General features: G+C 42.7%; 1 protein-coding gene across 1 annotated transcript in view; it reads right to left on the reverse strand.

Moving 5' to 3' along the window:
- The window catches only part of LOC147901155 (ARM REPEAT PROTEIN INTERACTING WITH ABF2-like), a 56,783-nt gene that overhangs the window by 40,969 nt on the left and 3,105 nt on the right, over positions 1 to 12,709 (reverse strand). Inside the window, exons 2-3 of the mRNA XM_087376438.1 lie at positions 3,805 to 4,000; positions 2,794 to 2,914 (exon numbers count right to left, since the gene is read on the reverse strand). Coding sequence (XP_087232564.1) covers positions 2,794 to 2,914; positions 3,805 to 4,000 — 317 coding nt within the window. The remainder of the gene's footprint in view (positions 1 to 2,793; positions 2,915 to 3,804; positions 4,001 to 12,709) is intronic.

Here is a 12,709-nt window from a genome sequence, read left to right on the forward strand (position 1 = left end):
AAGAAAGAATCCAGATTTAAGAAGCATTGAGTCCACGTATGCATGCATCTTTGCATGCAACTATGCATACACCTTCATAAGACTATAATATATCCAATCTTATGAATAAATTGTTTTCTAAATGAGTGAAGAACAAAGAAGAGACAAAAAGAGGCAAGGGAAGGAGAGACGGGTTTAGAAAAGACATGAAACAAAACTGAGAGTAACATAGTCAACAAAGCTGCAACCCTTTTTTGAGCCACCTTGTGAATTCTAGTGGCCTTCTGTTTTTATTATTACATACATAACCAATTTTCTTTGGAAAAAGGAGCGAGTCTATCATTGTGCTTTTTAATTGTCAAATGAAAAACTGAGAGCTTTTTTTTGTTCACGTGAAAAAGAGAGGTAGAAAATCACTTTTTTCATCTCAAAGAAAAAAAGGTGGCATTGCAACTTAGGCAATGTTGGCAAGGCCTCTCCTAGGCTCCAGATTCTAGCCACGCTCGTGAGACCAATCACAGAAGTATGTAGTAATTAAACCTTATTTTACATTTTGTTCCAAAGTAATTTCTTCCAAAGTCTTATTGCAGTGACTACAATGACAGGCATTGAGGGAAAAGTCCATGAGAAGATGGTAACATGAGAGTCTCCTCACTACATTCCATGTCTTCCCTTACAAAACAAATATAGGAAAAATAAAGGAGACCTAGTGTGACCTTGTATAGTAGCTTGTACATTGGTATTCACAGCTGATCACCAACCATGTAACATATGTTTAGATATATCTTCCATGCCCAGATGCTTGATATCTCATACCACTAAGAAAAAATGTCCAAATCAACATATGTTAGCAATACGTGCCTTGGTGTCTTCAATCACCATGTCGTAGAAAATACAAGTCATTTCAATGGATACAAAAGCCTATCTTGAATAACTTTAATCAGCGTCATGAGTGACTTGTCTGACAATGGTTGATATCCACGAGCCACATCCTTTATGTATTGCTTTAGAATCATAGTGACTTGGAATAATGCATTACAGAATGGCAGAATTCAATATAGGATAGGTTCATTGCCATATGAATTTCTACTTAATATCTTGGACAACATCTATGCTCCATACACAGAGAGAGAAGCCCATACTTTCCCTTTTTAAGCCTACGGCTGACTGGGCAGCCCTAGATAACGACCCAAGCAGGATGGGAAGCAAGGTGCCACTTCTTAAAGCTCTGGGGCCCAACTCTAATTGGAGGACTGGAATCATCTCACCCCAATCTACTGTGTGATGTGGTCAGCAGATGTCACGTTTCAGGACTCCAACCTAGAGTAAATAATGCACCTGCATGGAGAGCCTAAACTGTGTTAACTTATCCAGGTGAATAAGAAGTCACAAAATGGGCCACAAACTGGTACTCTACTGAGTACATTATGGCATGAAACTATGCTGCAAATCCTTGAGCTAGAATAACATAAGCAGGAGGAGAGAATCTCACATCTCAAGTAAAATTTTATCATCATTTGTAGATCGACCCATCTTCTAAATTCCTCGAGGGTAGCAAATCTCAAGCAAGCAGCATACTTGTTGCAAACCACTGCTGTGTATAATGATACAGAATGATCCTAACAGTCAAAAAAGGATTGGATCGTGCAAAGAGAACCACTCCCATAAAGTCTACATACAAAATTATAGATCAGAAAGCTCCATGCACAACAAGATATGATTACATCGCATAAACAGACAGATCAACAAGTTAATCTCTTCTTTACCCTCCCATAGGAAATGGTCATACACAAAAAATATATGATCGCAGTATTGAGATGCCTATACACAAATCTAGATATTAACCTGTCTCAACATTGGTGAGAGCCTACACTCAGCATCAACGAGGCTAATAGTGAAAAAACTTCTTAAAGAACTGCGTATCCACTGACAATACCTCAAAAAAGCTTTTCATAATGAGCTTCACGATAAAGCATAGAGTCTTCATGACTCAATCTCCAAGATCCTCAACTACAAGTTTTAAACCACCATACATTCAAACCCAAAATCCAGAGCAGCTAAAATGAAGTATCTAACATAGCAACTTGCCAAAGGTCATAACTATAGCCACCACCTCCCTCTACCTAAGAGGGCAACCTCCTTTCTTCTGAAGGTTGGTACATTGTGATTGTATAAATTAGAATTTTTTCCTAACTTCTTAATGAACTGCGCATCCACTGACAATACCTCAACAAACCTTTTCAAAATGGGCTTCAAAATAAATATATACCTAGATGAATCCAGGAACATTCCCAAACTCATCCTCTAAAAACACAACATAGTGCAGTTTCAATCTCATGATAGTCACTCACAAGGTTGAAAACCATAAACTCCATCATGCATAGCAGAGACTAGCTACTATGACATCCCCACTGACGTCATCAGCGCCCAACAGTGGGTGTAGACCATAGTATACACACATACAAATAAAGCACAGTCTTCATTACTCAATCACACCTTAAATCTCCAAGATCCTCGACAAGTTTTCAACCACCACACGTTAAAATCCAAAATCCAGAGCAGCTAAAGTGAAGTATCAAACATAACAACTCGCCAAAGCTCATTAACAATAGCCACCCCCTCCCCCTATTCTAGGAGGACAATGACCTTTCTTCTGAAGGTCTGGTACATTATGATTGTATAAATTAGGATTTTGTTCTATCTCCCATCAGACATGCAAAAGGGGATCAGGATGCAAATAAAAATGAGACAAATACAAAAATAATGAAAGATTTCAAAAAAGCAAATTATGCATAGGGGCAAAACTAGACTTACCTGATTCTTATTTTCTTCATTTTTAAAAGCTAATGTGCGCAGTGCCCCAGCTGCTGCTCGTTGCACCTTGCTGTCAGTAGATTCTAAAAGCTCTACTAGAGGCGGAATTCCTCCTTCAGTCCTGAAGTTAGTACACAACACAGATCAGCCGAGAATCTCAGAGCCAAGCACACATTAGGTTACCCCCCCCAGCCGTGCCATAAAAAGAGAGAGAGAGTAGAATAGAACCGTACCACCCAAAAAAGAGACCCTTGTCTAACTGACGTGCAAATCATTCCATCAACTCCAGAAAAGAATTTAGTCCCATGAGATGAGGCCAATTAGAAATGCACTTGTTAAAAACAAAGTTCGGAAGAATCATTCCACCCCAATACTCAAAGACTTTAGTCCCATGAGATGATAATCAGACATTACAGTTGTTTAAAAGAAAGTTCAGAATTATTTTGTTGGGAAAGAACCCTCCAAGAGATTGGAAGGTAGCAATTATAGAACGACTAACAGAACCCTCCAAGGAAAGGAAACAGCTATCCCCCTACGTCGGAAAACCATTTGACATTCTCACAGCAGTGAACTAGTAGGCGCTCCTTCATTCACACCTAATACATTCAGATTCCAGAGACACTGCCTGGATAGTCCAAGATACTCCTTCAATTACACTCCAACCACAAGTCCATCTACTGGATGTTTACAGCCTGATTCCAAATAAACAGAATATCTTACACATTGAGCCCTCTTTACGAGACAAAATAGCTGTACCTGAGCACAAGAAATAAGACAAACTATGACAACAAGACCTTCAGACATTTAAACCATATCCAGTCACCCCATCCTCCAGTACTATGATCTCTTTTAATATCTATAAACACTAGCAGACAGAGGAAATTATCCATTCTATTAGCTCTTGAGTACACGCCCAATTGCAAACTTCACGATATCAAAACGAATCATGCTAGTAATCCAATGCATATAAGCAGGATTTCTGAAAACAAGAAATTCCAACACAAAGCATACCTAACACGAGTCTTTATGCTGCTGTTTTCATGAGCAAGATTTGTGATGGCATCAGCAGCTCTTCGAATGACGCCGTTCACGATTCGTGCATTTGAACCACTAATTTTCCTTTTTAACAAAGCTACAAGACATGGCAGAGCACCCGCATCTGCAATGAGCCTTTGATGTTCTGGCTGAAAAACAAAGGCAACAGACAGTCCCAAGTCATGAGTTGGATGAAAACGTCAACAAAATGTATTACAAAGCATACAAAGAAAAATGATAAATCCCTTTGATATGATGATCATTGATGACCTCCTCCAGTTATATCATGTTTTTTCCCATTTAACATGCTTGTAGAGCCCAGAAACGAAAGAGCCAAATTTCTAATCATTGCCGAAGTATGCATACCAAGTATCACCCTATGAAAACACCAAGTTATGGATCATAGTGGACAACTGTCTCGCAAGATATGAACTGCTTGAGTTTCAAAAAATAGGCTTGCTTTTTAGTAACTAAGAAGAGACGAAAGCACAATTTCCCATGCTTCTCTGGCGTGTATCTTCAGCAGTGATAGTTCAGGTTGAAGTAAAGTAGAGCAGGCACCTTTGAGGTTGCAGTAGAAGAAAAGTCAAACATTGCACGCCCAGAAAACATAGAACCACAAAAGTTCAATGGCATTTGCCAAAAGTTGGTTCAGGGAGGGGAGAGTCAGAATGGCTTTACCGCTCTAAAAGATGGAAAATACCCATCCCCTTGGCTCCCATACTCCTCATGCTGTCCCAAAGCCACCTTTTTCTAGCCCTTTCACCTACCTCTACATTTTACCCTTAGCATCCTTCCTGCTGGTACCCCGTTTCGCCTCTTTATACCCCATTTCCTCTCCTTGGAACACAAGCAGATTTCCTTAGGGAAGGGTTGTGAGAGCTTGCCCACTTACCATTGTTCCTCTCACCATGCCACCCTGCCTTTTTTTAAACCTCTGCTCGCTTCCTTTTTTGGAGGTCAGTGCCCCACCTCTGAGCCCCAATGAAGGGAAAGGGGGGGGGGGGCTGCTCAACCAGGGCAGCACGCAGATAGGAAAGGTCTGCACAGACCCTGAGTTATGGCTGCATACAGGCAGGGTGTACAGGCAGAATTGACAAATGGCAGCACTAGGCTAAGTGCTTATTTACAAGGAGATGGCTAGGCTCAGTCATGAGCACAAGAATGGTATTGATTGTGAATAATGCCTGACCACAGCTTAATTGCAAACTCTTAAGTTCAAGTATATGTGTTTGGCAACTCGCAATCATTTCATTCAAACGCCTATGCAAAATCCGTTGTCTGAATTGATAGAAAGCACCGAGTAGTTTACATTGGTATCAGAGCTTAGGCAATGGTCCTGTACTCTGTGCTTTCTCTTGTTGAGTCTCTCCTTCATTGAGTCATCTTGTCACCATGGCATAAGGTACCTCTTGGAGATAAGCTCTTCAAGTTTACCAAGTACAGGGGAGAGGACAAGCCCGAGGTCTTGCTGGCCTGGATCCGAGACCTCGAGTATTTCTTTGAGGGGGACGAGTACGAAGACAAGGCAAAGATCCGGTTTGCCGTCCTGCACATGCAAGACCATGCTTCACTCTGATGGGCAGCTATGGTCAACACTGGACAGCAAGCCCACACCTGGAAGCGCTTCAAGAAGAACTTGATGAGGCACTTCCTGCCTAAGGAGTTTAAGAGAGATACAATGGTGCAGTGGGACATCCTCCGCCAACGCCAAGAGAGAAAGTTAGTGAGTATTTTGATCGTTTTTGGGATACTTTGTTAAAAGTTCAAGCATTCAGTAGGAAGGATAAAAAAGAGCAGCAAAGGAAGTTCTTTGCTGGCCTACGGTATGTCGTTTGAGGTGGACATTGCCACTCCTACTTCTCTCGAAGACACAATTCAACATCGCCTTGAAGGTGGAGAAGAAACAGTCTTTCTCCAACAAGCAGAATGGCAACAACAACAAGCGGAAGTCCCAGGGAACCTCTTTCAAGGAACAAAAGGGTAAGGAGACAGCAAAGGACGCACCAAAAGAGCAAAAGTCAGCCAGTCAGCCTCCTTCGAAGAAAGCAACCCGCACTTTCAACTCATTGTCTCCACAACAGAAGCAAAAGTTTTACTCCGAAGGGCGGTGTTTCAAGCGAGGCCACAACTTCTACGAATGCCCTCAAGCTGCCAAAAACAGCAGCAACAAAGAAGCAGCCCCCAAAAAGCCAATTTTGGTAGTTAACAAGGTGGAAGCACCTCCAGAAAAGGGATCTGTAAACGACACCCATAGTTTGTTGAAAACATGGGGTCAGGTAAAGGATCAATCCGCTTTGTTTTTGTTCGATAATGGAGCTACTCACAACTTTATTTCTCATGAGATGGCACAGAACTGGAGGATAGCCCCAGAGGATAAAGGAGAAGCCTTGGAAGCAACTGCAGCCTTCAAGAACCAAGAAGAGAAGGTGTACCCCATCATCGGCAAGCTTCGGGTACACATCCAGGGGTACTTGGATCATCTACCCTTCATGGTGGCACCACTTCAAGGATCAGGTGTAATTCTCGGCATGCCCTGGCATAAGCAAGTCAACCCCCGAATCGATTATGTGAAGAATATTCTAACCCTCCAACATAAGGGTAGAGATGTGAGCATTACAGCGGGAATTTCACGAAACACCATTCCTATGGTAAGTCATCCACGATCTCCCAATTTGCTTAAGAAAGGAGTATATTCTTTTCTAGTGTTTGTACGCGATAAGCAACCAAGTGAAGAAAAGTCATATCCTCTCACAAAAGAAAGATTAGATTTCCTTCAGGAATTCTCTAGTTGCTTCTCTCAAAAACTTCCTAGTCACCTCCCTCCTGAGAGACCAGAGGATCACAAAATTGACATAGTTCCAGGGTCTTCACCTCCAAATAGACCCCCATATAGAGTTAGTCAATCTCAACAAGATGAAATCTTCAAGCAAGTCCAAGAACTCTTGGACAAGGGATTGATCCAACCCAGTAGTTCTCCTTTTTGCTCTCCTGTCTTACTAGTCCAAAAGAAGGATAAAACCTTCATGATGTACATAGACTATAGAGCCTTAACAAACAAACGGTTAAGAATCGTTTCCCGATTCCTCCTATAGACGATATCTTTGATCGTTTAGGAGGATTTGAAATTTTCAGCCGCATAGATCTTAAGAGTGGCTACCATCAGGTACGAGTTGTACCTGAGGACATTCATAAAGCAGCCTTCCGAACCACATTTGGGCTGTATGAATATATGGTAATGCCATTTGGCCTTACCAATGCCCCAGCCACGTTCAATCGGCTGATGGAACAGTTGTTCAGGAACTATAGACAGTTCACTGCCGTCTTCTTTAATGACATCCTTCTTTAATGACATCCTCATTTTCAGCAAGAATGAGGAAGAGCATAAGGAGCATCTAAAGATTGTATTTCAAATCTTAGTTGAAAATGCTCTTCACATCAATGAGAAGAAAAGTGAGTTCTTTCTTCCTGAGATTCACTATCTTGGTCACATTATCTCACGAGAAGGTGTCCATATGGACCCATCCAAGATACAGACAATTGTAGAGTGGCCTGACTTGAAGAATGCCCATGAGGTAAGGTCTTTTCTAGGCCTATGCTCATATTACCGAAGGTTTATTTGGCATTTTGCTGAACTTGCAGCTCCTCTACATGATCTCACTAAGAAAAATCTGAAGTTCAAATGGCCCCAAAAAGAAAAGGACTCTTTTAATACTCTAAAGCATGGCCTGACTACAGCTCCTGTACTTATCATTCCTGACTTAAGAAAACCATTCCTAGTAGCAGTTGATGCCAGTGACGATTGCCTTGGGGCTTCTCTTACCCAGGATGGTCATGCTGTGGCCTTTGAAAGCCGACGACTAAGAGATGCTGAACTTCAACATGATATCTATGAAAAAGAACTCTTAGCTGTAATTCATGCTCTCAAACTTTGGAAACATTATCTTTTAGGGATAGATTTTCTTGTAAAAACTGATCATGAAAGTCTTAAATATTTTCTAACTCAACCTCTGATCAGAGAGAGATATATGAAATGGTCTACCTTTCTGCAATCATTTCATTTCCAGATACAATATACTCCTGGAAAAGAGAATGTAGTGGCTGATGCCCTTTCTCGTAGACCACGGCTTCACCATATTTCAGTTCCCTATCATGATGAGCTAACAGCCCTCAAAGAATTCTATGAGGGAGATGCTGATTTTGCTCAGCCATGGGCACATTTGAAAGATGGAGGCACCCATCATGCCTACCACATCAAGGATGGCTATTTATTCATGGAGAACAAACTATGTACCACAAAGCAGCTTAGATCTAAAGTGATGGAGGAAAGCCATAACCCACCCTATGCTGGTCATAGTACTACATTTCAGCTTGTCTCGCATGTCAAAAAGCTAAGTATGAGAGAGGACAACCCAAGGGTTTACTTCAGCCCCTACCCATTCCGGAGAGACCATGGGAACACATCACCATGGACTTCATTGCAGGAATTCCCAGGACCAATCAAAATCATGACATGATTTGCGTGATAGTAGATCGATTCAGCAAGCAAGCCCACTTCATTCCTTGCAGAAAGAATCTCAAGGCACCTGAAGCTGCCCATTTATTTATTAGACACATCTTTAGACACCACGGCATGCCCAAGTCTATAGTATCAGATAGAGACTCAAAGTTCACTAGTAACTTCTGGCAGGCTTTGTTTGAGAACCTTGGAACTCTTCTAAGTTTCTCCTCAGTTTTTCATCCTCAAACGGATGGCCAAACTGAAGTTACGAATAGTACACTCTTGGATTTGCTGAAATTTTATGTGCATGACCAGCAAACCTTTTGGGAGAAATTCCTTCCTCTTGTGGAGTTTGCTTATAACAATTCCTCCACTGGAAAAGCTCCTTTCGAAATTGTATATGGTAGATCTTTACCAACTCCACTCATGCAAACAAAAGAGAAAATCTTTGCCGCTGATCAATTCGTGGAGGATTATGACTCTGCTTATGCCACGTTTCGAGCAACCATTCAAAAGGCACAGGAGAAACAAAGAGCAGCTGCAAAGACGGAGCTCGTTTGCAGTGAAAGAAGGCCAATGGGTCTTATTGAAATTTGAGAAAGCCCGGTTAAAAACCAAAGTGAGCAAAAAGCGCATCTACTTCAAGCTATTATGGTCCTTTTCAGGTGTTGCGGTAATAAATGATGTCTCGGTCCGATTGAGACTTCCAGAGCATTGGAAGATCCACGATGTCTTCCACGTAAGCTTGGTGAAACCCTTCATTGGGGAACCACCTCAAGAGCCCACACTGGACGATGCACCTGAAGTAGAGGACACTGAGATCTTGTTGATCCCAGAGAAAATTATTCTGCATAACTTCACTACGGGACGTCGAGGCACGACTCGCAAGATGTACCTTTTGAAGTTCAGAGGACTCCCATCCACCGATGCCCTATGGGTGGACAGAGTTACATTTCAAGAGTGTCCTGAAATCATGGATGCTTATGAGGAAGCATTTCAGTTGAGGACAACCGAATGAAAGACGGAGGGAATGTCATCCTGCTTCAACATGTATCCACTTACTTGGTACTATTTCTTTTTGTTTTTCAATAGTATGCTTATTAAGAAATGAAATGTTTTGGTGGACCCCCTTGCTTGGGGTTATGGGCATTAGTGACCCATAAGAGTTATGGCCTTTCTTTGAGAGGGACATCTGGAAACCACACCCCACCTGAGTACCCAAACATGGGACCAATCAAATGCATAGATTGCATACTGACCTAAGAACCATTCAAGAGAATGTTACCTGAGCTTTGGGTGTGGGCCTGGCAGCATGCCAAGAGTAATGGAGATACAAGATAAGATGACAAACAAATGAGCTCAGTATGGCTCAATTAGGACCTTAGAGTACGTCAATAAATAGTCCAAGCTGTTAGGAACCCGTGGGTGTGATCAAAATTGAATTCTGACAACTTTGAAATTTTAGGGTTTTTGGGAGTGACGTGGCAGCTGACACGTGGCAGACTGCCACATGGAATCTGAGCTGGCAGGTCAGTCCACCTGTCCCACACATGTGGCAGCATGCATGGCAAGTGGCAAGGCATGCAGGCCAAGTGTCTGGCCCCAAATCTGGCAGATTTGGAGAAGGTTGTGGGCTGTCCTCCTTGGGACTGCAGCCCACTAAAAATCTGGGACAAGTGTCCACCTTCCACTCTAAGCCTTGGTGGTGGGGGGGGGGGGGGGGGGGGGGGGCTGAGCCTATAAAAGAAGGCCTCTCCCCTTCATTCCCTACATGAAAAATTCGTCACTTTTCTTCTCCCTCCTTTTGGTTGATGCAGTAGAACCTCTCCAGCTCCTTGGGTGCAGCCAGCTTCTCCCCAAGCCATTCTCTCACCTCAGCAACACTTTCTCTCTCTACAGTAGTACACTCTCTCTCTACAGTTCCAGCCCCACCTCTCCAGAAATCTGCCCGGAACAGCAGCATCATCCTCTCTCCTTCTCCTAGCCTGGAGCAGCCACAGCCCCTTTCTCTCTCCTGCTGCAGTCTTTCCCTCTCTACTGCAAAATTTCTCTCTCTACTGTTCCAACCCCTTCCCCTTGCAGAAATCTGCCTTTCTCTGCACCTCTGGAACAGCAGCAGCTCCTCTCTTACATCCCCTCCCTTGGGATCAGCATTGGCACTCTCTCTCTCTCTACAGCTATCACTCCATAAAGGCTCTCTCTCTCTAGCCTACAGGCTGTTTTTTTCTAAGCTGTTTTCATTCCAGCCCCATTTCCACACTCTCCTCACCCAAGGTAGCTTCAGAGGCATCAAGGACTTCATCTACAAAAGGGTCAAGTCACGAAGGGAGCCTGTATTGTCAAGTTTATCTCATTTACAGCACTATTTCATGTTGTTTCTACTATCTTTCTAGAAACTAGTGCTTGCCTCTAATGTTGGATGTAAGTGGTGATTGTTACAGGCTTCTTCCTTGTTGATTGGGCAAGCCAAGAGTTGAAACCTGAGCTTGGAGTCCTTTTTGTTGTCTACCTTGTACATATGCTCTTGAGTCTTGTATCTAGGTCCTAGGTTTTCATTGAGTTCATCAGTTTGGAAGGTGCATTGCACCTTGGTCTTGTATCTCCATTTTCAAGAATAAAGTGAGCCTGGATAAGGGGGGGGGGGGGGGGGGGGGGGGCCATCTTGGCCCCTCGATCATATTGCAATTTCCAATGATGTCACTTTGTGCTTAAGCTGTATAAGTCCAAGTATATGTGTTTGGCAACTCGCAATCATTTCATTCAAACGCCTCTGCAAAATCCGTTGTCTGAATTGATAGAAAGCACCGAGTAGTTTATATGGCCAAGGACCCCCACCCAAACACACACACACACCACATCATAAAAATTAATCAACCTTTGGTGACACATTGACGAGAAATGATCTTGACTACATCCTCACATATGCAATACACAAAATAAACTAACAAATTTATATACCTTTGTAAGACTAGAATATATCCAATCGTACAAATTCATCTAAAGTCCAAAATTCTACAATGAAAATAAAAGAGAAAAGAAAAGAAAAGGAAAACGAGCTTAAAAAAATTTTGTAAAACTAAAGATAGACAAAGTCAGCAAGCAAAGCAATGCTTATGTCGTCATCAGCACCCAAGCAGAAGCAACTATGTTGGATATCTAAAGACCTCCGGAGTCTCTTGGGCTAACCCAATGCTTACTAAAATACGTCAAATAAACAAAACGGAAAGATAAGAAGAAAAGAAGAAAGAAAGAAGGAAAATAAACAAACAAATCGAGAAACAAAAGAGACCCAAAAAACAGGAATAAAATCAATCAATCAATCACTCTCTCTCTCTCTCTCTCTCTCTCTCTCTCTCTCTTCTCACAGTCTCTCCCAAGTCTAGGTTTCGAGGGTGTTGGTCACCTACAGTCGTGTCGTTGCTCATTGTAGCATAGGTGTTCACAATTGTAGCATAGGTCCTCCAGACGTATTCTGATGAGAGGTGTAGGCTTACATTTGGAAAGCAAATCGCATGTGCGCATGGGTGAGAAAGAAGGCTTGATCACAACAATGGATGGAGGCTCTCGCCTCCATGGGAGTTCAAGGGTTTAGAAGGAGGTTGCAGGAGTTCCAGGGTTCAGAGAGGGTTGCAAGGTTTAAGAGGAGCCCAAGGTTGAGGAGTGGAGAGCTAGTCTCCTTCGCGACTTCAAGGGGTAAAGGGTTGAGGGGGGAAAAGTGAAGAGGAACGAGGAGGATGAGGAAGGAGGAAAAGGAAACATGGACGCAACTAGCAGAGGTTACCCGTGACACGGAGAGCGACCAGAGCACACTTGATTGAGGTCTGACCTATCACAACTTTCCTCAGAGGAGATTGTCCAAGACGAGGGGTCACTCTGAACATAGCTCAACGGGTTCAGAGATCGAGGAGACGATGCCCTACTCTGCCACCATGGTGCGAGACGGCCAAACAGACACAGATCCGAGATATCTTCGCTGCTCATAGATGAGCCACCACAGTGCTAGGTTTCGGATTCTAAATTCTAGTTCCAGTGCCAGCTCTCTTCTTCCTACTTCAGATAGCACATGATCTGACATGACATGATATGATATGATACGACATGTTTTGTATTTGATTATGCTTGAGCTATTAAGCTCTTTATTTCAGCATAGTATAGTACTCAGCAAGGATCCTTTGCTCCAGCCCTTTGTGGCTTGCATGAGTTTTTTCCCTTTTTGGTGTTTTCTGCACTTTGTCCCATAGGCCCGAGAGGCCTCCCACGGACGTTAATATACCTTTCTTTCTTTTTCTTTCTTTTCTTTCTCTCACATACACACACACATGTATGAATGAAAGAAAGAATGACAGAATGAATAACCCAACCAATTTCTCCATCCTCTCA

Source organism: Dipteris shenzhenensis, chromosome 6, assembly GCF_047967505.1.
Source record: "Dipteris shenzhenensis isolate YYH24624 ecotype China chromosome 6, Dip_SZ_1.0, whole genome shotgun sequence".
Classification (NCBI taxonomy): domain Eukaryota; kingdom Viridiplantae; phylum Streptophyta; class Polypodiopsida; order Gleicheniales; family Dipteridaceae; genus Dipteris; species Dipteris shenzhenensis.